A 22,057-nucleotide genomic window follows, 5' to 3' on the forward strand; every position below is an offset into this window, starting at 1 on the left:
TCCTGCCCTAGACCCGCCCCCAGAGTCAGTGGGACTATACTTCCCAGTAAGACTTGCGCGGGGGCGGAGGCGGTGGGGCTACGATGGCGGAGTCGCTCCCGCTGGAGGTGAGAGGGGGCCGCCCTCAGGCCTAGCTCGCGACAGGCCCCGCCCTAAGGGTCCTGGGCTGTGGGGAGGGGCTGTCAGACAGTTCGCCGGGTCCCGTCTGTCAGGCGAAAACAACCTGCAGGAGGGATCCCAGGACCTGAAAGCTATGGGTAACGGCCCTGCCTTTGGGCCACTCCATGCCCTTAGCTTGGGGGACCATCCTCTTCTTCTCCATCGGCCCCTGGAGATGGCTGCGCTGTCACCTCAGCGAGGACAGGACCTCTGCTTACTCCCCTTCTCTCGAAATGGCCATCCCTCCCCCTCAGGTCTGGAAGATGTCTGCTCCATCCCATCATCCCCAAGGGTAACCGATCTTATCCCCATTCGCCCCTTAGGATGATCGTTCCATTCCCTCCCTTGAGAGACGGCTGTCCCCTCCCTCGCGGTGGGAGACAGACTGCCTCCTCCCAGCAACTTACGGTGGCTGAGTTCTTTCACCAAAGACAGGCCTGCTCCCCACTCCTTCAGCCCCTAGTAATGGCCGCCCCTACCTCCGTTGCCCCATGGGATGTTTGCCCCTTCTCCTTAGCCTGGAGCAAGATCACTTTGCTGCCCATGTTCAGACATGGAGAACAGCTTTTGTCCCCATTGGCCTCTTAGGATGGCCTCTCCATCCTTTTTGCCCTGAGAATTGGCCGCCCCTTTCTACTCCCAATAGGAGACAGGGCACCCTTTCCCCGTGCACCCTGGAAGGGCACTTCTTCCCCTTGGCAAAAGTAGGGCTGCTCTTACCCCGTTGAGTCCCCTATGATGCCATTCTTTTTCCCCTTGGCCCCAGGGGATTTCTACTCCATCCCCATAGATCCCAGAAATGACCAATCATATCTCTAGTAGCGCCTTGTGATGAGGTTTATGGGATGGCCATTCCATCCTTATCACTGCCTCCGCCAGTCTCTCTAGAAAAGGTCACCACCCTCCTCAGCCTAAAGAATGGTGTTCCCTTCCCTCCGTGAGGACAAGCATTTTTTTTAAAGATTTTATTGGGGAAGGGGAGCAAGACTTTATTGGGGAACAGTGTGTACTTCCAGGCCTTTTTTTCCAAGTCAATTTGTTGTCCTTTCAGTCTTAGTTATGGAGGGTGCCGTTCAGCTTCAAGTTGTTGTCCTTTCAGTCTTAGTTGTGGAGGGCACAGCTCAACTCCAGGTCCAGTTGCCGTTGCTAGTTGCAGGGGCCGCTGCCCACCATCCCTTGCCGGACTCCAGGAATTGAACTGGCAACCTGGTGGTTGAGAGGATGCGCTCCAACCAACTGAGCCATCCGGGAGGCAGCTCAGGGAGGCAGCTCAGCTCAAGGTGCCATGTTCAATCTTAGTTGCAGGGGGCGGAGCCCACCATCTAGGAGTTGAACTGGCAACCTTGTATTGAGAGCCCACTGGCCCACATGGGAATCGAACCGGCAGCCTTCGGAGTTAGGAGCATGGAGCTCTAACCGCCTGAGCCACCGGGCTGGCCCCAGGACAGGCTTTTTTACCCTCTCCCTTTGCTCCTTGGGTTGGCTGCTGAGCCCCAGAAGACAGGATGGCCACTATCTTATCTTGGCTCAGACAGACTTCCCTGCCTCCCCCTCAGATTGGGGTCTTGGTCAGTCCCCATCAGTTATCTCTTCCCTATGTCCAGCCTCCCTGGCCCAGAAGGCTTTTCTCCCCTCTCAGTAATTGATCTGCTTTATCTCCCCACCTCTTCCCTGAGCAAACCTTTGGTAAAAATAGAGGTAGAGAACTGTCCATCCTTAATTCAATCCAGTAAGTATTGGCTGAGCACCTTCTGTGTGTTACGAATGAGAAAAGAGATCAGAATGGGCAAGCTTAAGGAAGGGCATTTCATGAAAGAGACCCACATAGGCAAAAGGAAATAGACATGCTATGTTTGTAGGAGAGTGGAGAGACTGGATTGGGGAAGCTCTGCTGACTCAGAAGTGGAGACTTTGTCCTGAAGGTACTGGGATACCCTGAAGGTTTTCATCAGGGGTGTGCTGCGACTGAAAGCTGTTTTGTAGGAAAATTAACCTTGCTGCAGTGTGCAGAATGATTAGCAAGGATGAGCCTGGAGGAAGAGAGGTCAGGTGGGAGATTGTGGAAGGAATCCAGGTCTAAAATGACGAAAATCTGAACTACTAAGATAGTAAAATTTCAAAGGTAGAAATATTAGTAACAGCAATCTAGCAGCCATTTATGGAACACTTACTAGGTGTCAAGCACATATCAAATGTATATATGTACATAAAATTCTATATACAGTTTAATCCCCGTAAGACTGTGATCTAGATTTTCTAATATTCCCATTTTATAGGTATGGAAACTGAGGCTCAGAGAGGTAAAGTACCTTGCCTGAGGTCACACAGGTTACACAGCTAGGAAGTAGTGGAGCTGCAATTTGAATGAGTCTGAGTTAGCCTGGCTTAAAGCCTGTGCTTTACACCTATATCTGAGAGCAAGGGACAGAAAAGCGTCAAGAGTACAAAGTATTATCAGGATCTTCAGGCAAGATACACTGTTGGCATTGACGCTCAGGCACTGGAAAGTTGGGAGGAGGAGCTGCTTTGGACGGAGGGCAGAATATGAATTTTGGTTAAGATCAAGGTGATCATAAAATATTTGGATGAAGGCTCCTGTGAACAGTTGGCAACACTGCACTAGCACATGAATAAGACAATGAGGAGATATTTAGTTGTCGGGTTTTTCTATAAAGATAACTGTTGAAGCCATGCAAATGAATGTATTATCCTAGGAAGTAAACAAATTGAAAGACACAGGTCTGAGCCCTGGGAGCCACAGAAGAATCCAGAAACAGGGCAATTGGAGTGGAGAGTGGAGCCCTAGAAAACCAGTGTCACAGGAGTCAAGGAGGGAAGATTCCAAAGAAAAGAAAGTGAATATCAGATCATTCCTGGCTCACAGGCGACCCCCTCCCAGGATCCTATGGGGCCTCCAGCCTCAACCCCTACCCCACCCCAGCCTCATAGAGCATAGGTGGAGTGAGGGCCTGCGCCTCCCAAGTTTTGCTGGGATTGTATCTTACCAGCTGAGAAGGCAAGTTGGCAGTGGAGAAGACAGGAAAAGAGTGGATTCCTGGAGGCTGACCTGTGAGAGCAGGAGGGAGAGGTATAGCTTCCTGAAGATCAGAGGAGGAGTGCCTGACTTGCTGTGTTCTAGATCCTATGCAAAACATGTTACTATGTTATTTAATTCTCTCAATAACACATTTAAATCTCACTACAATTGCCATTTTACAGATAAGGAAAACAAGGCTTAGAGAGTTCAGCTGATAGAGTAAGGATTTGAATTAGGTTTATCTGGTCCCAGTGCCCAGGCTCTTTTTACCAAACTGAGCAAGAAATTTGATTTTTATCAGTCAGTACAAACCTGCAGCCAGGCGGTGCTCAGGAAAGGTTTGCTCGCTGTAGATACGTGGAGGCTAGAAAGGGGAAGTAAAGACTCTGTGAAGCTTAGGATCCAAGATGAACTAGAAGACAATGGTCTAGTCCCCTCAGACCTACTGTGCTATGAGCTGGAGAAGGTTCCAAAGACCCCCAGCTCTAACAACCCCCAATGCCCTGTCTTTTTCCCTCAGATGCTCACGTATATTCTGAGCTTCCTGCCTCTGTCAGATCAGAAAGAGGCCTCCCTCGTGAGTCGGGCTTGGTACTGTGCAGTCCAGAATGCCCTTCGGGAGGTAAGGTGCCCACATTCACCTGGCCCATTCTCAGTTGTCTCTCACTTCAGCTTGCTCATGGCCCTGCTTATATGTCGTCCATCCATTCATTTATGCATACATATTCATACATACATTACATTCATACATACTTGGCTCTGGGTACAAGGCTGGGCCTATACAGATGAATAAGGCATAGCCCCTCCCCCAAGGGGCCCATAGTCTAGTGAAGGAGAAAGATAAGTGATTGTAATATTGTATGCTCGGTGCTGTGACACCGGAATGAAGGGTGCAGTGGGAACATGAGAAAGGACATCCAAAGGAGACTGGCAACATCAGGGAGGGCTTCCTGAAGGAGTAGGATGAGGATGAAGGTTGGTCTTCCAGGACTGGTAACAACACAAGTGAAGGCACCAAGGTGGGAAATAGTTCTGGGAACGCCCACACGAGTTCCATGTGACTGGAACTTAGATCTGCGTGGGAAAAGTGGTGGGGATAAGGCTGGAAAGGAGTCAAACTGCAAGATGGCAGATGTGCTAGGAGGCATTGCTGGGGCTTTCTCCTGGTTACTCAGAGAGTCTTTTAAGAAAGGGATGTCAAGGCAGGAGAGTGACACAGGTGATTGTGTCTTAGAAGTCTGCAGTGCAGAGTGGCCCGAAGAGGGCGAGTTGGAGTATTAGGGAGACAGCCCAGTGAGGAGGTGAATGCAGACATCTGTGCTCGTTTGAAAGGCAGGCAATGATAACTCTTTGTTTTGATTTTGACTTCTTTGAACAGTTTTCCCATTAGTTGACCATTTATATTTCCCTTTTTTGTTTATTCATGTCCTTTATCCATTTAACTATTGGGGTTTTAGTATTTTCTTATCTATTTGTATGAACTTTTTATACATTAAAGAAATTAATCGTTTACATATTTATTGAAATATATTCCTAGTATGTTTGCCTTTTAATTTGATTTGTATATATGTGTTTATTTATGAGACACAGAGGTTAAATTTCTATGTTGTTGATTTTGAACATCTTTTTCTTTCTTATTTCTTCCATTGCTTTTTAATTTTAGAGATCCCTTTCCTCTCCAGAGACTTGATATACACTCATATTTTTCTTCTGTTTTTTTATTAGACTTTATTTTTTAGAGCAGTTTTAGGTTCACAGCAAAATTGTTTCTTCTGTTTTGTGGTTTTAATTTTTATATTTTTTACTGGTGAAATTTATTTTGGTTTATGCTCTGTAGTAAAAAACTAAATTAATTAGTTTTCAAATAGCCCAAATACCATACCATTTATGTATAATCTTCCTCTTCCCCTTCCCTGCTGGGTTGGAACCCTCCTCTCTCACATATTAAATGTGTAGGACTTGTTGTCAAGTTATCTATCCATTGTCATTGAGCTTACTGTTTAAAGGAATTTGATTTGCAGTTGTTAAAAATTTGAAGTGTGAGACTCTGGATGGTGAGATCTAGTTGGTAGTTGGCTTTCTGAGTGAGGAATCCAAGAAAAGGGTCTGGATAATAAATATACCTTGGGTGTTATTAAAGAATGGGTGGAAGTTGAAATCATGGAAAATTCCCGCAGGGAGAGCATGAAGCGCCAGCCATAGGAGCAGCAGGCCACAGAGAATGAATGGCCTAGGGGACGACACCAGTTCTAGGGCATGGAACGAAAGAGCCTACAGAGGGGGCTGAGGAGACCAGCGAGGAGGGCACAGAAGTCAAAGGCAGAGAGCGTTTAAAGTATGGAGTGGATGCTAACAGTGTCAAATTCCACAAAGAGCCTAGAAAATAAAGAACAAATAGTGTCCATGATGTTTGAGCTACAGGAAGGTCACCAATGGCTTCAGCAGCATTTGGTGTCTGGAAAGAAAAGCCAGGTGGGTTGAGGAGTGAATGAGAGAAGAAAAGTGTGAAGAGTGACCTTACTTGCAGTAAATTTCCCCACAAAAGGAAGAAAATCAGTGAGAGGTTGAGGTTGACCTGACAAAAGGAGTTGAATTGGGCGACGTCTCCAATATGTTTATCTGCTGAATGGAGTCCCGAGAGGAGGAGTGGGTGTAGGGAGGAGAGGTCAGGAATGGTGGGTGCCACCTGAGGTGGTGGCAGAGGCAGGCTTCAGTGTCCAAGCCTTGGTCTTTGATAGGATGAAGACGATGTCACCTCTCCTCAGGAAGTGGACGGGTGGGGGTGACAGGGTGGAGCCATTTGCTGAGCAAGTTCCTCAGAGGCTAGTGGCCGCTTTGCTTGGTGAATTTGGAGGCCAAGTTGTTTTAGGGGATTAAGAAGAAAGGTAGAGGCTGGGGCATCAGCAGAGAGGTTTGGAATATTCCCAGGACAGAGAGAAGATGGACAGTTACCAGAGACACAAGAGGCCTCACTCAGATGTTGATGCTTCCGGTCTGTGCCTCGCGCTGCGCTGGGCTGGGCCCGGGGGGTGCAGAGCTGAGGAAGACATGGCGCTCAGGAGTTGGTAGTGAGAGGCCTAAGGAGAGGGCAGGGTGCTGCCCTTGTCTCGTGAGGCACACCAGGGGTGCAGAGAGAAGGTTCAGAAAAGGTTCCATGGAGAGGAGGATGCTTGGGCTAAGTCTCAAGAGAAGAATAAACATTTGCTAAATAGTCAAATAGGAGGAGAGGGGGGACACCCCACCACATCCAAGCAGGAAAAGCAGCTGAGCAGAGGCATGGCAGCATGAGACGATGGTCAGAAGTTGGCATCCCCAGAGCCGGGGGTGGGGAGGAAGGGGGCAGAGGCGTGGGAAAGCTGGAGCTGGAGAGTAAGCAGGGGTCTGACACAGAAGGGCTTAAATGCCAACCAAGAAGCTCAGCCTTACCCTACAAGTGGAGAACCATCAAAGGGTCTGAAGATCATGGTCAATTTGCCTTTTGCCCGGTGACAATACCAAGGATAGATGGAGCCAGAGAGACTGGAGGCCAGGACCCTGATAAGGAAGAAACTGCTGTAAGATATTTTTGACAGACAATAAGGGGACCTGAACTAAGGCAGAAGCAATGAGGTGGGAGCTTCCTAAGGGACATATTGCAATATATCAAGGAGATGGAATGGAAGGGACCTTGGTCATTGGATGTGAGGGAGGAGTCTAGGATGACACCCAGATTTCTGACTTGGGTAACTTTGTCGAGGGCGCTGAGGGTTTAGGAGAAGGGCAGAGTTGGGGGATAAAACAGTGAATTCAGATTCAGGCGTGTTGCATCCCTGTATCTAGAGAGCGGTCCATCAGGTAACTGGCTCCCAAGGTCTGCTGTTCTGGAAAATGACGTGGACCACCAATAAAGTAGTTAGAATGGGATGAAGTACAGGGTACATGTGGAGCAGTGTGTGTGTGTGTGTGTGTGTGTGTGTGTGTGTGTGTGTGTGCGCCTTGAGTGGAACCAACCATGGGGAACACACTTACCTATGGACTGAGTCATTCTCTTCTTTGGTGACTCCCAAAGAGGCCGATGGGGAGTAGGCTAGAAGATAGGAGAGCCAAGTCAGTTGCAGAACCCCCAGTGGGAGACAGCATCAGGGGGAGACTGGCCATCCATAGCAGGTGGCATGGCAGAGAGGACACTGGGAGGTCTGCAGAGGAGCCCCCAGATGTTGATGACCTTGCTGGAGAGGAGCTGTTGCCAGGAATGAGGGGGGCAGTGGTGGATGGGTAAATGCGTGAAGCCAGGGGTAAATAGGTGAGCATAGTGGGTGCGGGTGTGCCCATGTGCTTCCAAGAAGCATGACTGTGGAGAGAAGGGGAGAAATAGGAGAGGTGAGAAGAGGGGGTACAGGATCTAGGGAGGCTTTTTGTTGTTTAAGACTCGGGGGTGTTTGTGGACTCTGAGGAAGGAGCAGTGCAAAGGCAGAGGCTGTAGGGTTCTCAAAGGAGAAGAGAGGGGACAGGCTCAGTAGCCTGGGAGGAGAGAGTTGCCTTGAACTGAAGAGCAGGAGAGGGAAGGAGATGAGAACGGATTCTGCCAGGAGTGGCCTGGTGGATGTGAACAGAGGGTGGCCTTCCCACCTGATTGCTTTGGTTTCTTTTGGAAACAGAACAGGTCATCTCTGGGAAGGCTGGGGCGATGGAAGGTGTTGTAGTATCATCAGGAGCTGAGAAGGTGGTGGGCTTGGAGAGAAATCGCAAGGGGGATGAGAAGAGAGCCAGGAGGCGGAGTGGGGGAGGCCAGTGCTGACTGTGAGCAAGAGGGGGACCCTGGGTTCCTCAGCACAAAATTCCTTGGATTTCCTACAGAATGCTGTATCCCAGGCACACACCCAAAGGAGGCCTTCATCGCATCGTCCCTGGCCAGGCAAGGGACAAGGAGAATGGGCACATCAGCATGAGGCCCCTAGGGAGGTGTCATCAAGGCAGAGACCTCGTGGAGTCCAGCAAAGAAGGAGAGGGCAGAAGCAGCAAAGTAGGCAGTCTGGGCCCAGGGTGTAGCTGAGATTGGAATAGAAGTAAGGGAGGGAGGTGAAGAAGAGGGCAGCGACAGACTTCGGGATCTTCGAGTCCACCATTTTAGCACTGGGGCTGCTCCAGAGAGAATGTTGACAAAGACCCATTTGGTGCCACTGCAAAACTCCGCCACCAGCACCCCCGGGGCTGGAGGCACTGGGAGGCCAGGCTGCAGGTACCTGGGCATCGAGGGCCCTGCTGACATCCCACCCCACCCGGTCCCAGAGAACAACGCACAGAACCTTACTGGCAGGAACCATCTTCCAGGGCCCAGGTGTGAGCAGGCTGATAACGAGGTAGTGCCCCAGCTAATAGGAGCTATGGAAGATTCTGGTTTACCAAGGCCAAGCGGGCACCTCTGGCTCACCAAGCCAGGCTAGAATGCTGGCCTTGGTGACTTCTTATTCTCCCTGACCTACCCCCACTTAATCCCAGTTTTTCTCACAGAAGATAGACAAAGGCAGCACCCCCACAAACGCCCAGGCGCTGCCCATTCCTGGGGGGCCCTGGTGGCCTGCTGCTGGGCTGGTCACTGTGAAAAACGCAAGACGGCTCAGCTTCTGCTCTCCTTTGCTTTCTCCTGCCAGAGGTGTTTATAGAGACCTGAAGGTTTAACTCCTCTCTAAAGACCAAAGGCCCTGGGTGCCAGGATATATGTTTTCCCAAAGACCTTCTAGAGAACAGGTGTGTTAGCTTTGGCTTCCTGTACCAGCAGACATTTCTCTATCAGATGGCTTTCTGAGTCTGCACACCGGCCTTCAGCCTCAGCTCGGGCTTCAGTAGGTACAGTGAAATCCTGGCTTCTCATAAGGGCATGTGTCACTTTTAGCAGATGTAGGGCATTTCCCAAATGACTGAATTTACTCTTAAGATGCCAGCATTTGGAAAGGAGGAGACCAGGAGCTAGTAGGCCCCTCTGGGATGGGGTGGCTGAAGCTAGAGTAGGTACTCTTGCAGTCCTCCCTTGGGCATCTAGAAGCATCCTCCTAGGGCCCGGGAAGGGGGACTTTCCTATACTGGTGCCAAAGACAGGCCCCAAGAGCCTGCTTTCGCCTGCTGCTCTGCCCCCGCATGGAATCCATATCCCTAAATGGCTGCTCCTGGGCTCTTGCACTTTGAGTCCAGGCTAGACCACCTGGGTGGTGACTTAGAGGCTGCCTGCTCCCCACCAAGAAAAATGGTGGGGAGCAGGGAGGTGGTCTCAAGTCTCATACCACCCCATAGCTGGAAGTCCTTTAGGCCAGGCCCTGCCCCTGTATTGGGAGGCTTTTGCTGCCACCAGCCATCCCTGGACTTGGACCCTGCTGACTGCCAGTGCCTTCCCTTGGCCTACCTTGTTCATAGGGAGGCAGTGCCAGAGGGGAGAACATTCCTGGCCCCCTGGGTTCAGGAAGAAAGGGAAAGAAGGAAGACTAAAGACTCGGGGAGCTGGGTCCTATGGGGGTGGCATGTGACTGTGGGGGCGGGTGCTGCACTCCCCCAGCCATAGTTCACTCCCTGCGTCACCAGATTGACTCATCTGACATGCTGGGCTTTGAAATGGCTGGAGGCCTGCTTTACCTTTCCTTTCCTTTGTAAAACCTTTCCTCCTGATCTTTTCATCACCTCCCCACCCTCACACACTGGGATCTTCCCAGCTCTCCTAAAATCCGAAAGACGAACCCAGGTCCTTGGGGGTCCCAGGAGCTGGACACTGTCCCAATGTCCTCGGGATTTCGGGAGAGTGCTCCTCACCCATAATGACCACATGTCAGACAGAAATAGGGTCTGGAAAGGGAACCTGGTTTGTCCGATTGCCGTGGACACAGCCAGGAGCTGGTCCCCAGCTCAACACATGCTCCTTGCAGTGATGACAGCCATGGTGGCCATAGGTAGCTATTTCTCTCTGGCAGAAGCCAGGCTGGTTTCTCCATACCTGGAGATGAATTCCGGTTGTCTTCCTGGGAGGATCTGGTTCATAAGCGTCTTGCAGGAGTTCATATTATGTGTCATTTCTACTTTTCTGCTTCCCTTTGATGGTGCTCTGTGGGGTACAGCAGGGAACGTGAGCTTATTCTTGCAATTGCTGACCGGACAGGTTTTTCAGGGAGCTTGCTTTCCTGCACCAGGATCATATTGGTACATTAAGACATGAGCCTTCTTTGAGTACCACTTGCCTGTATAACCTGGGCATCTTCAGGGATAGAGAAATGTGGCTGATTATAGAAGCCAAGCCCTCTTCTCCCTCCTCCCACAGACCTATTCCCAAACACCTGTACCAGCTGTCCTTTGGCTCCCTTTGGCACAAGATCAGAGAAAGTTCTGTGAAAAATCTCAGCTGGGGACTCCCCAAACTACATAAGCCAGATTATTCCCACAATGATTTAGCCCAGAGCTGGCCTCCCGCCCACAGTCACCCCACTCCAACCATGTGCTCCCCACCCTTGCACCCCTGTTCTTCTACGGCAGGGCCAGCTCCACTTCCTTGGTGCTTCTAAGATTCATTCTCTTAGCTCCTTCCCCCAGAAATGGAGGCTTCTCTTTCCTCACCTGGATAAGATGGACCCTCCAGAGATGAGCCACAGGGATCACAAGTACATTTTCAGCTGTGGAGCCTGCGGGGCCCACACATGTTAGCACATGCACACACATACATGCATGCACGTATTTTCACTTAACACAAAACCCAGTTTTGCAAACATTCACGTGGCCACAACACTGATGCCACCAGGGAACCTCGGCCTCTGCCTGCCCCAGATCTCTGGCATTTGGGCATCAGGGGGTTATAGAGAGTGACAACTCACTTCTTCCCCACCTTCAGCTGCTCTGAGGGCTATTTATATGCTCTCGAGAGTGTAGGGGAGGCTGGTTGCTTAGCTAACGCCAGGCTCTGAGTCCCTAAAGTAGGAGCTGAATCCATGAGTCTCGGCCACCTTCTGAAAGTCCCAAAGGTTGGGGTTCAGCATACTTTGTCCTCTTGCTCCCTGGAGGCTTCACTGGATCTCTTCCAGGACACCCTCAGCCCTCTTGTACCCAGCATGCCAACGCCCCACCCCTCCATGGGCATCCAGTCCTGTCCATCACTAACCTTCCTGCCCTCCCCTCATGGTCATCCCCTTGGACCCCAGTGTGACATATCCTCCCAGCTCCCACTTCCCACCAGACCCCGTCAACCACACGACACTATATACTACAGTGGGTCCCCCAGTAGAAGGGCCCTTTGCTGGCCTGCCCTCAGCCTCTGGTCAGCGACTTGCCACCAGACCCGATGCCTCCCACCTTCTGAGGCCAGAAGACTAACCCAGGCCTGCTGCCCCCCAGACGAGCGTGCGCTACAACATCCCCGTGGCCTTATCCTCCCTCCCGGCCATCAAGAGCCTGGGCCTCAGGCGCATCTCCTGCATCAGCCTGACCCACCTGGATGGCTCCCCAGCTTCACACCAGGTGCTACAGTCTGTCGCCTACCACTTGGGCCCACACCTGCAGAGCTTATGCCTCGCTGGGGGCAGCCCCACAGAGGCCTCCTTCGTGGCCCTGCTCCTGAGCTGCCCGGCCCTGCGTAGCCTTGATCTCAGTGGCTGCAATAGCCTCTTGGCGTCAGGCCTGCTGCTGGCTCAGCCTGAGACGGCACAGCGGGTCCGGCAGGCACTGAGCGGCCTCCGTGAGCTCAACCTGGCTGGCCTGCGGGACCTGGCTGACTGCAGCTTCAACCGGCTCAGCAGCTGTGCCCCGAGCCTACAGCGCCTCTCCCTGGCCTACTGTCACCTCACCTTTGAGCTCATCCCAGCCCAGGGCTCCAGCAGCCCCCAGGCCTCCTCCCCCTCCCAACTCTCCTTCCGCAACCTGCTGCGATTCGTGAAGGAGCGGGCTGGTAGGCTGCACGCCCTGGACCTGAGTGGCACTGGCTTGTCCCCTGAGGCCCTGCAGGCCCTGAGCCAGGTGGCCGGCCTGCAGCTGCAGGAGCTGAGCCTGCACGGCTGCCGGGACCTCTCCACAGGGGCTGTCGCCGCCCTCTGCTGCCAGCAACCAGGCCTTACCTCCCTGGACCTCAGCGGCTGCTCAGAACTTTCTGACGGGGCACTCTTGGCCGTGAGCCGGAGCCTGCGGCACCTGCAGCATCTGAGCCTAAGGAAGCTGCAGCGGCTGACGGATGCAGGATGCACAGGCTTGGGGGGCCTGTGGGAGTTGCGGAGCCTCGACATGGCTGAGTGCTGCTTGGTGAGCGGCCGGGAATTGGCCCGGGCCCTGGGCTCAGTGCGTGGAGCTCCACCCCCACTGGCCTCCCTCAGCCTGGCCTACTGCTCCTCACTCAAGGTGAGCCTACCATCCCCCACCTTCCTCACCAGTGCCGGGGGCTGGATACCATTGGGCAGGCATGCAAACAGATCCAGATGTTAGCACCAGGGAGGAACCGCTCAGTGTTTGTGCCCAAGAAATAGTAGTTAGAACTGAACTTGGGACACAGTCTGGAAGGGGAAAGGAGCCTACACAGACAGTGCTGCCACCAGCACTCCTCCCGGCAGCCCCTCCTGTGGGTTCAGGTACAGGGAGACCAGGATGGCCCAGCCCATGAAGGGGCACACATCTCATGCCAGTGCTCGCTGACTGCTGCACTGAGGGCGGGTGTTTTGGAGGCCAGGAAAACTGGTGAGCGGAGGGGACAGAACCACGCCCTGCAGGGAAGGGGCACTGAGGTTACTTACACAAGAGGGTGCTTGCGCAGGGCCTGAGGGAGACACTGGATGTGCCAGTCGCAGGGTCACTTGGCTGAAGCCAGTCCCACAGGACTCAGCTGTCTTTCTGTGTGGCATCCCTGTCTAGGCGATGTCAGTCCTTTTAGTGGATTCTTCTTTCAGTCCATCAATGTGACCAGGGTATTCACAACCTGAAAACCACCTCGCAGCCTTTCCCCACAAACACCTTTCTTCCCCTCCCCACTCCATGTCGCTTAGCTGGACTCTGGGGCTTCACAGTCTTGTGTCTCTGCATCTCTCTGCAAACCAGTTTCCTCTGCTCTGCCCTCAGTTTCTGCTCCCCTAACCATGACTGCTTCTGGCAGGTGGCAGCCCTATGCCCACTGTGACCTCACACTTCTGCTTCAAATTCTAGAGGGAGCCTATATGATTGGCTCAGTTGGGTCAGATGTTCACTGCTAGTCCAATATGCTGTGGCCAGAGGGCCGCCTCGGCCCACCCCTGCAGCAGGGCTTGGGAGCATGAGCAGGGCAGATACCTTGGAAAGGTCCCCCAGCATCCTTCCTGTTCCAGCCCAGCGAACTTCTCCTGGTTTCCTACCCCATGGCTCACCCTGTCCACTCTGACCTTTCACCAGCACAGGGCCATTGTTGCTTCCCTCCAAGGACCCCTCTGGTAGTTCCTTATTGCCTGTGGGGCAGAACCTTCCTAGTAACCCTGCCACGCCTGGTGATACAGGCACAGCCACCTCTGTATTGTTCTCTCCCTTCCCTACTTCCCTCCTAGGATGCCTCCGTGCTCTCCCTGATTCCATCACTGGGCCCAAGCCTCAGGGTGCTGGACTTATCCTCCTGTGTGGCCCTCACCAACCAGACCCTGCAGGCCGTCTGCACGCGTCTCACCCACCTCTCAGTCCTGCGCCTGGCCTGGTGCAAGGAGCTCCAGGACTGGGGGCTCCTGGGGCTTGGGGAACCAAGTGAGGAGCCAGCACAGGGGCTCCAGGTACCGGACCCTTGAGATCATGGAGGGTGGGGTCCGTGGGCTCAGCTGCCCTTCTGCCCCGCTGAGTCTCAAGGATCATTTGAGGAATGAGAAGCAGGGAACTCTTCCCACAGCCACATGGAGAGCTGGAGCTTCAGGCCTTGAGAAACAAGGAGCCCCCCCAGCCACGGGGCCCCTCTCTGCTCACGCTGCAGGCCTTGCAGGAGTTGGATCTCACAGCCTGCAGCAAACTGAGTGACGCCAGTCTGGCAAAGGTGGGGCTGGGCTGTGGACAGGCTGGGGCTCCCGGGGGTGGGGGGCAAGAGCCAGGGGCCTGGGCCCACCCACTGTGGGCTTGGAAAGTTCTTCTCATTGGCTTCTACTGCCTGTGACCACTCCTCTGGCTGGGGGTGGGGAACCTGGAAGGGCCCCAGGCCCTGACCTGCATGCAGTGCCACACGATGCCTCATCCTCACAACCCACATCCTTGCAGGTGCTCCAGTTGCCCCAGCTAAGGCGACTGTCACTGAGCCTGCTGCCTGCACTCACAGACAAGGGCTTAGTGGCTATGGCAAGGGGCTGCCCCAGCCTGGAGCGCTTGGTGCTGAGTCACTGCAGCCTCCTCAGTGATGAGGGCTGGGCTCAGGCAGCCGGCTTCTGGCCGAGGCTACAGTACCTCAACCTGTCCAGCTGCAGTCAGCTCACAGAGCAGTAAGTGTGTCCGATGATGCTGCGGGGCTGGGCTGGGCTGGGCTGGGCTCCCACACCAAGTGGGCACTCATCCAGTGGCATCCCTGCAGAACGCTGGATACCATTGGGCAGGCATGCAAGCAGATCCAGATGTTAGATGTCGCCATGTGCCCTGGTATTAGCATGGCTGCCGTCAGGCGATTCCAAGCCCAACTGCCCCAGGTGACCTGCGTCCAGTCCCGCTTCGTGGGAGGGGCTGACCTGACCTTAACGCTCTGAGGCCAGGTCAGTAAGCAGCCCTGTGACTCAGCTTCCATTTCTCAGCCTGGGGTTTTTGACCTGGGGTTTCCCTCTGCAACATAGCCAAGCCCTTTCCCCCAGCTAGAAACCCTTTTCTAGGACTAAAGAAGGAACCAATCCAGGGCAGCCTGGGGCGCTTCCTGCCTCACAGCCCAGCAGGAACCTCTTTCCAGCTACATGTCGCTGCCATAAGCCCCTGGAAACACCAGCTGCTGCTCTCTTGGCCAAGCCCGATTCCAGAGGCCCTAGGCCCACAGGGGGCCGGGTCTGGTGCTCAGGAGCAGACCTGTGCCTCTTGCTCTGCCCACTTCTCACACCTAAGGCCTGTGCCCCACCTTTCCCTACAGTAGTTCTCCCAGCCCCGAGCTTTAGCAGCCAAGCCACAGTCTTTGTTGTAAACCCAAAGATTAAAAATTCCAGATTTTACCTCCTTATCTGAAGTTCTCAGATTAAAGGGCCCCTTCCCTCTCCACCTCAGCTGAAGCAGCCCAGCCCAGGGACAATGGCGGAAACACCAGACAACTTCTTCCTCAGGCCTGGCCCAAATCCCTACAGGTGCCCCAGCAGGTCCCAGCTTCTTCCCCATGTGGTGGGAGACTCCAGAAGCCTGGAGGCCTCTCCCAGCATGAGCCCCCACGGAGGTCCTTGCAGAAAGGCACATCTGTGTGCACTTGGCCCAGCCAGACCCCAGGGACACACTGCTGAACGGTGCCTGAGTCCATGAAGCTGTCCTCGGGGGAAAAGGACAAGAAAGGCTAACATCTCTGGATAAGAAGGGTCATTAGAAGTCATCTAGTCTAACCTCTTCAACAGGGCCAGTGACATCAACAGCAGCTCAGAGTGTGGCCCTCCAAGCAAACAGAGCGCAAGGAGCTGCTGGCTGAGCTGCCTGAGGGCCTGCAGGCACTGTACTCTCTGTGCGGATTCAGAGGTGAGGGAGCGCTCCCAGCCCCCAGGCCAGGGGAGACAAATTAGCCCACAGGCAAGGACAGTGTGCAGGGTGTGTGCACGAACAGAGGACTGGGAACCCAGGGGAGCAGTGAACTTAGCCTGGAGATCAAGGCCGTGAAAACAATGAGCAGAAGGGAGAGAAGGGGGCAGTCAGAAGGGACTGGGAGATGCACATGGCAGACCAGTTCTGGCGCTGGGGTGTGTGTGGTGGTGGGGGGTGTCCAACAGGGTACAGGGAGGGTGCCAGCATGGACCAAGTACCCAGAACCCTGCAAGCCACAGGCACTCTATCGGAAGGCCATCTCAACTCTGTTCCTCATGGTACTGTGACTTATCCCTTGGACAATAGCGAGACACTGAAGCATACAGGATGGGGTGTGTTTGTGTGAGTGCGATCAAATCAGCTTCGCATTTGAGAAAGCAGCTGGGGTAGCTGGTACTGAGAAGACTGGAGGCAGGAAGTCAAGAGGCTTTTGTCAAGATTATGGCGGCCTGCACAAGGGACTGGAGCATCGAGAAGGAATGTTGGGAGAGTTAACTGCATCTGGGATCCCCACCCCCATTGCCACCTTGAACTCAATAGCCAGCGATTCTAAGTGTGGTAGGAAGTCTGGTCCCTGGATGCCTGAATCAGAAGCATAGCTGGGGGAGGGGAAGCTCATTACATTCTCCAAAGAGGATGTCATTTCATCACTTTTCAAGGTAATGTGTTGATGGTTAACACTTAAAAAAGATTTTTGAGGAGGCGCTGGGAAAGAGGTAGTGAGAGGCATGGAAAAGGAGGTCAAAGGTTGGTGGCAGCCTTCAGCCTGTCCTGTGGGTGGATGTGCCCCTCTTTGCCTCAGAGGCTTGGGGTCCATGATCACAGCCTCTGAGGTGACCTCCAGCTGGGGCCGACAGTCCTAGCCAATTCTGCCCCCATGGGCTCTGGCCTGTCTGTGCCCCCCCCCCCCCCCCGCAGTAAGCTTCAATCAAACTGCAGGCTTTCTGCACTGAATTCCCTGTTGTCAGAATCACTCCATATCCTCCCCACCTGGGGATGTCTTCCAGAATCTTGAGTCTGCCCTTCAGCACAAAGTAGACCCAACTTCACATCTCTCCTTTTCTGCCTATCATCAGAGGGCCTCCAAGTCCCTCAAAGGACAAGGAGCAGGCCAAGCATGGTTGAGGACTGCGCTCAGACTTTCAGGAAACTTCTGGAAACATGGCTCCCATACTAGGCTCCTGTTAATACTGCTGAAGGTATCCACTTGGGGCAATGCCTCCTGCCCTACCATTTCTTCCTCACCAGGCAGGCAGATCCAGACCTCCCTTGGCTAGGGCCCCCAAAACACAGGCCATCCCTCTCTGCAGGCCCAGCACTGAGGGAGGCTGAAAACTCATCCTGGGGAAGGACAATAGGGCCAGCCTGTCCCCAGCCTCCTCCAGAACACCAGCCCCTCAACTGTAGCTGCCCAGCTTTGTGGCCCAAGTTGTGGCCCTGGCCTAATGCCCCAAATCTCATTCACCAGCTAAGTTTGAAGGTAGGCGTGGCCCACAGGGTTCAGAGCTGGTTCAAAACATACCCAGGAGCTAAGCAGGCTTTATTTCTGCTGCAGCCTCTGCTGGTCAGGGAGTCTGCACTGCTCCAGCCTCCACTGGCTGTGGCCCTTGGCCAACCTCACTGTCAAGGTTCAGCGATGTTGCAGTCATAGCAGAAGTTAAAGTTGGTGGGGGGCGGGGGGATGGGAGGTGGCTGTTCAGGGATGGACACGTTCTCCAGCTCCAACAACCGTAGCTTGGTCTCCATGGTCAGCAGCTGCTCCAGGTCCAGTCGTGTCTGCTCACTGCCCATGGGACTTCCCAGCAGGGTGCTCAGCCCATCTGTCCACAGGTGGAACTGGGGACAGGGCCCGCTCCATGAGGGCCTGCCCTGCCCATCTCTCCCCCTGCCCATCTGCCCAACGCAGCTCAGCCTTCCCAGGTACTCACCTCCCGTTTGGAGGGGGCGATGAAGTTGAGGTACGCCTCTTCCTCCCCGTGGTCGTAGCTGACTGAGAAAGCTAACTCATAGAGGTCCTGGGGAGGCAAGGGAGCCGTGAGCCCTGAGCAGCGGGGAGGGGGCAGAGCAGACAGGAAGGAGGCCCGACCCCACTCCCTCACCTTGTTCTTCACGGAGCCCTTCTCCCGGACGTGGGGGCAGTCCTTGCCAGTCAGTAGTGCTCTGATGTCAGCCACAGGGACTGTGGGAAGAAGGCTGGGCTGACCACTGGTGCCCCAGTGGTCTCAGGGCATGGGGTGGTCTGGGGGAGCAGGTGTCCAATCCCTGCCCCTGCCCTCCTTACGCTGCTCAGGGAGGCTCTCGGGGGCGGGTGGCCCAGCACTGTCCTCCACATCCCCATACTGCAGCACCTTGTGGTTGGGCGACAGGCAGCAGAACCACAGCTTGTCTGGGGGCAGCAAGGGGGAGAGGGAAGGCATGATGAGAGGGGCCCTGACCCCAACCCAAACCCTCTCTGCCCCCTGCCCACTCAACAACCCTGGCGCCTCCGGCTGCTGATCTTGCGGAAGAGTGTCCCCTCGCAGAGGCGAAGCAAACGCTGCTGGCGGATCAGGCCCAAGAGCTCTGGCTTCAGCTTCTCTCGCAGCTCCCTGGGTGGGGAGAGGGGGCTCACTGACTGGGACCGACCGAGGGCAAGGCCCATGGGGCACCAGGGAAGGTGGGGACGAGGACTGGGACCCATCCCCACCAACTCACAGTATGGGAGGGGCCAGCGTGCCCTCCTGATGCAACCGCTCAGTCTGCCGCAGCCGCAGCACCTCCCCGTAGGTGAGCGCATTCACCTTGGTTCGGAAGAGCTCCAGAGAGCTGGGCTTCAGGGCCAGTGTGCGGGCCAGCTGCTCCCGAACCACTTGCATGACCTGGAGCCAACCCAAGCTCAGCTCAGGGCCTAAGCTCTGGGCCCCGACCTGGCACAGCCCCTGGCCCTGGCCCAGGTCTCCCAGCTCGCACCCACCCACCTTGTCAAAGTCCTCCTGTGTGGCCCGCATCTCCTTCCAAGTCTTATTCAGCAGCTGGATGCTCACACAGAAGAGTTCGTGGAAGCTCTGGTCTTGGCCGAAGAACATGGGTGAGAAGTCCTGGGCTGTTTCGGAGCCTGGAGCAGGGGGGCAGGAGGGGCTCAGGGAGAAAGTATGTGCAGCCCCTGGCCCTCTCTGCCCTTCCGTCCCCCGTTCCCGGACACACTGTGCCTAGCCCCACTCACAGGGCTCCCCGACTCGGAGCAGCTCACACAGCAGCACCGTCAGCTGGATGCTGCTTCGGGCAAAGGGGCACTCGTGCTTGTCCTCACGGCTGCTGTTCTCCAACACGAACTGGGGACGCAGGAGCAGAGAGTGGGGCAAGGAGTCACGGCTAAGCCCACGCGGACCCTGCCTAGGTGGGCATCCTGCTCTACCACCCCGCCCCATCACTGACCCGGCTGTAGGCATTGGGTGCCTGTCTGGAGAAGTAGAGCATGTTGTCCAGGGCCAGCAGGCCGGGGGGCACACGCTCTAGGTCCTGCGCAGGGTTGCTGTTCTGGGGGAAGGAACAGGCAGCTAAGGAAGGACCCCAGCCCTCGGAACATTGCCCCCTGGAACAACAGGTTGAGGCAGGGTGGGGAGCTGGGTAGAGGTCACTCACGGAGAAGCCCAGTTTGCGGAACTCGCGGGCACAGAGGGAACGGCGACGGTCAGCACTCAGCCCGGCACCAAGGGACTCCCCCTCCGGCTCAAAGGCAGCCTGGCGCAGGGCCTGCAGCTGCTCCCGCTGCTCCTGGGGGTCATTATTTGGGGAGGGGGTCATGCTCATAGATTTAAGGCCAAGCTGCAGCTGCTCCCAGCCTTGTGTACCCCAAAGGCACCCACCTGGCTGTAGGGGTCCACTGGTGTCCGCATGCGCGGCTCCAGCAGCCCCAGCGTAAGGGACTGCAGTACATACAAGTGGTGAGCCATCTCGTCACCCAGGGGCGCTGCACTGTGGATGATGTTCTAGAGGATAGCCAGTCCACGGGTGTGAGTGTGGGTTCACAGGGAGAGGAGGCGTGGGGAGGGGACGGCCTGGCCCGGTCATTCCTACCTTATAGATGAACTGGCGAAAGTTTCTCTGCCACAGGTAGTCAAGCATGTGCTGAGGTGGGTGGGAAGGGGGCTTAGATGATTTAGCCCCATTGAAAGCACCCACCCTGTAGGCCCACAGTGGAGCACAGTGCCCATCAGCTCCTGCCCCCTCCAGCCACCACATGGACACCCACCTTACGTTCAGCAGGGCTGGCCCCCTGCAACAAAGCTGTCAGCAGTGCCATGGCCTTGGTTTGCAGCTCCTGGTTCAACCTGGGGCAAGAAGGCTCTCAGCCGGCCATCCAGGATCTGGCTCCGCTCCCATCACGTGTACCCCCCCCCCCCAATACACTTACACCTGCAGGTGCACCAGCAGCCTATCCAGTGTAACCTCACTCTTCACCAGCTGAGCCAGGGCAGGGCTGCTCAAGGTCACACTCTCCAGCAGCCTGAGGGCCCGGGGCTGCACAGACGCGTCCATCAGGTTCATGTTCACATAGGACACCACCTGTGAGAGGGGCAGGGGCTGCTCATCACCGCCTGACCCCCGGAGATGGCCGGATCCTGACACCCCCCACTGCCCCAACCTGCTGCCCCTCGAAAAGCCCACCTTCCTAACAAAGGGGATGCTGAGCGTCTCCCAGGACACCACGCCGTGCTCCATGAGCTCCAAGAAGGCCTTCAGTGCCAGGGCCAGCACCTCCCCTAGGCTGGGGGAACATCTGGGGCTAAGCATGGCCAGACCAGGAACCCCAGCTCCACCATGTCCACCACCCACCACAGCCAGCTGCTCACTCATCCCCATCCTCAATGATGGTGCCTAGTCTCTGAAGCCCATCACGGCTGATAACCTCCTGGGCAAAGGTCATGTCGGGCGCCAGCTGGCCGAGGTGCTGCAGGGCTTCCCGACGTCCTTCACGACTCCCACGCTGCAGCCCACCCAACAGTTGCTCAGCCTCAAGGTCCTGGCAGGGGCGGAAGCAGAAGCAAAGTTGAGGAGGCCAATGGAGGTAAGGAGTGGGAGCTGCAGGTGTGGGAACGCGGGTGTCCATTAGGTGGCGCACGACAGGGATGTGGCTGGGGCAGAGGCACAGGGGGGCAGAAGGGAGGCACCCCAGAAGGGAGGGGAATGAGGATGGGACCAGGAGCGGGCATTACTGGGGCAGTGCTGAGGCACAGGATGCTACCATTCTTGATCTCCGTGCGGTTCTGGAGAAGACAGCAGAAAAGGGAGAGAAGTCAAGAAGAGCTCTGAGGATTAGTTAATTGGGGTTGTCAATAAGGGAGGATTTGGAATTCTGTGAAAGATCACATTCCAGTGGGATGAGGAGTCTGAGGAATCAAGGCCAGGAATCAGGAATTAGAAGGGGCCAACAGGGAAACGGGACTCACATTCTCAGTGATGTATCTCCTGTGCCCATCAGCAAACTGCAGGGCATAGCGCTCAGAGTGAGCTAGGCTCCACCTGCGGGCAGAGCAGGCTCAGTGAGGCCGGTAGGGGGCGCCCCCTCCCTCCTGCCCTTCCGTTTCCCCCTGGCCTGTCAGGCCCACACTCACGCGTCGCACACCTCCTTCAGCACAGCGGCCAGGGGCTTTGCCTGCAATTGGAGAAGTCACTCACGGGGCCAGGAATGGGCAAGAGTTGGGGGAGAACCTGGGGAAGGGGTGGGGTGGGCTGTTCCAATGGGAAGGGGGCGACCCAAAGGTGGGTTGTGGGGTGGCTGTTGGCCGGACAGGCCGGGTGACCTGGTCCAACTGGATGAGCTGCGGGATGGCGTCACGCATCTGGACGGCGATCTTCACCACGTCCCGCGGGGGCGGCATGCTCCGGCTGGTACGGGGTGCCTTTACCTTCCAAACCGTGCAACCTCCTGCCGAGGGCGCACCTGGTCTGGGGCCCCTGAGGATAAGGAGGGCGTCCCTGTGTCCACCGCCTGACCTCCGTGGCCCGCACTCACGCCCCGGACCCACTCCTGGCCAGGCGCCGTGGCCTTCCCAAGGGAACGGAGGCTAGTTCCGGGTTGTAGTGTGGGGGCCGGAGGACGGCGCCTGCCCTGCCCCGCCCTGAACAGGCGGCCCTGCCCCGCCCCAAGGTGAGGTAGGTGGGGGCAGAGTGGGCGGGCTGCGGGCTCCGCCACACCTC

The 22,057-nt window shown here is 55.5% G+C and overlaps 2 protein-coding genes and 1 long non-coding RNA gene across 11 annotated transcripts; 1 reads left to right on the forward strand and 2 right to left on the reverse strand.

The window, feature by feature from the left end:
* The first annotated feature begins 9 nt into the window (after positions 1–9).
* Positions 10–15,978, forward strand: LOC109460324 (putative RNA-binding protein EEED8.10). 5 transcript variants are annotated; one of them, XM_088800321.1, is made up of 8 exons: positions 114–451; positions 3,717–3,818; positions 11,540–12,532; positions 13,699–13,914; positions 14,028–14,168; positions 14,387–14,604; positions 14,694–14,868; positions 15,697–15,978. In XM_088800321.1, the coding sequence occupies exons 1-7, from the start codon at positions 254–256 to the stop codon at positions 14,860–14,862; spliced, it is 2,037 nt and encodes a 678-aa protein (XP_088656447.1). In that variant the 5' UTR covers positions 114–253; the 3' UTR covers positions 14,863–14,868; positions 15,697–15,978. The 5 variants fall into 5 exon arrangements, with proteins under 5 accessions (XP_019611135.3, XP_088656447.1, XP_074170856.2 ...); XM_074314755.2 differs by lacking the exon at positions 15,697–15,978 and adding an exon at positions 14,983–15,309; XM_019755576.3 differs by lacking the exons at positions 114–451; positions 15,697–15,978 and adding an exon at positions 10–107 and having other exon boundaries at positions 14,694–15,309.
* On the reverse strand, positions 1,212–13,705 carry LOC141567502 (uncharacterized). 4 transcript variants are annotated; one of them, XR_016022064.1, is made up of 7 exons: positions 12,922–13,703; positions 10,155–10,262; positions 7,205–7,262; positions 6,623–6,730; positions 3,509–3,560; positions 3,165–3,226; positions 1,212–1,365 (listed from the first exon to the last, which is right to left on the reverse strand). It is a non-coding gene; the product is annotated as an uncharacterized LOC141567502 (long non-coding RNA). The 4 variants fall into 4 exon arrangements; XR_016022062.1 differs by lacking the exon at positions 1,212–1,365 and adding an exon at positions 10,769–10,833 and having other exon boundaries at positions 1,423–3,301; positions 12,922–13,705; XR_016022063.1 differs by lacking the exon at positions 1,212–1,365 and having other exon boundaries at positions 1,423–3,226.
* A 1,420-nt stretch (positions 15,979–17,398) lies between the features above and the next one.
* ELMO3 (engulfment and cell motility 3) lies at positions 17,399–21,967 on the reverse strand. Of its 2 annotated transcripts, XM_019755565.3 has the most exons (20): positions 21,661–21,967; positions 21,472–21,512; positions 21,307–21,379; positions 21,073–21,123; positions 20,710–20,879; positions 20,525–20,624; positions 20,271–20,422; positions 20,109–20,187; positions 19,934–19,984; positions 19,723–19,845; positions 19,499–19,630; positions 19,292–19,393; positions 19,080–19,188; positions 18,835–18,971; positions 18,572–18,735; positions 18,353–18,465; positions 18,159–18,263; positions 17,977–18,056; positions 17,806–17,892; positions 17,399–17,713 (listed from the first exon to the last, which is right to left on the reverse strand). In XM_019755565.3, exons 1-20 carry the CDS (start codon positions 21,736–21,738, stop codon positions 17,501–17,503), a joined length of 2,160 nt encoding a protein of 719 aa, XP_019611124.3. In that variant the 5' UTR covers positions 21,739–21,967; the 3' UTR covers positions 17,399–17,500. The 2 variants fall into 2 exon arrangements, with proteins under 2 accessions (XP_019611124.3, XP_088656446.1); XM_088800320.1 differs by lacking the exon at positions 21,073–21,123.
* Between the last annotated feature and the right edge of the window lie 90 nt (positions 21,968–22,057).

This window comes from Rhinolophus sinicus, chromosome 8 (genome assembly GCF_057876585.1).
Source record: "Rhinolophus sinicus isolate RSI-liver-muscle chromosome 8, RSI-T2T, whole genome shotgun sequence".
Lineage (NCBI taxonomy): Eukaryota > Metazoa > Chordata > Mammalia > Chiroptera > Rhinolophidae > Rhinolophus > Rhinolophus sinicus.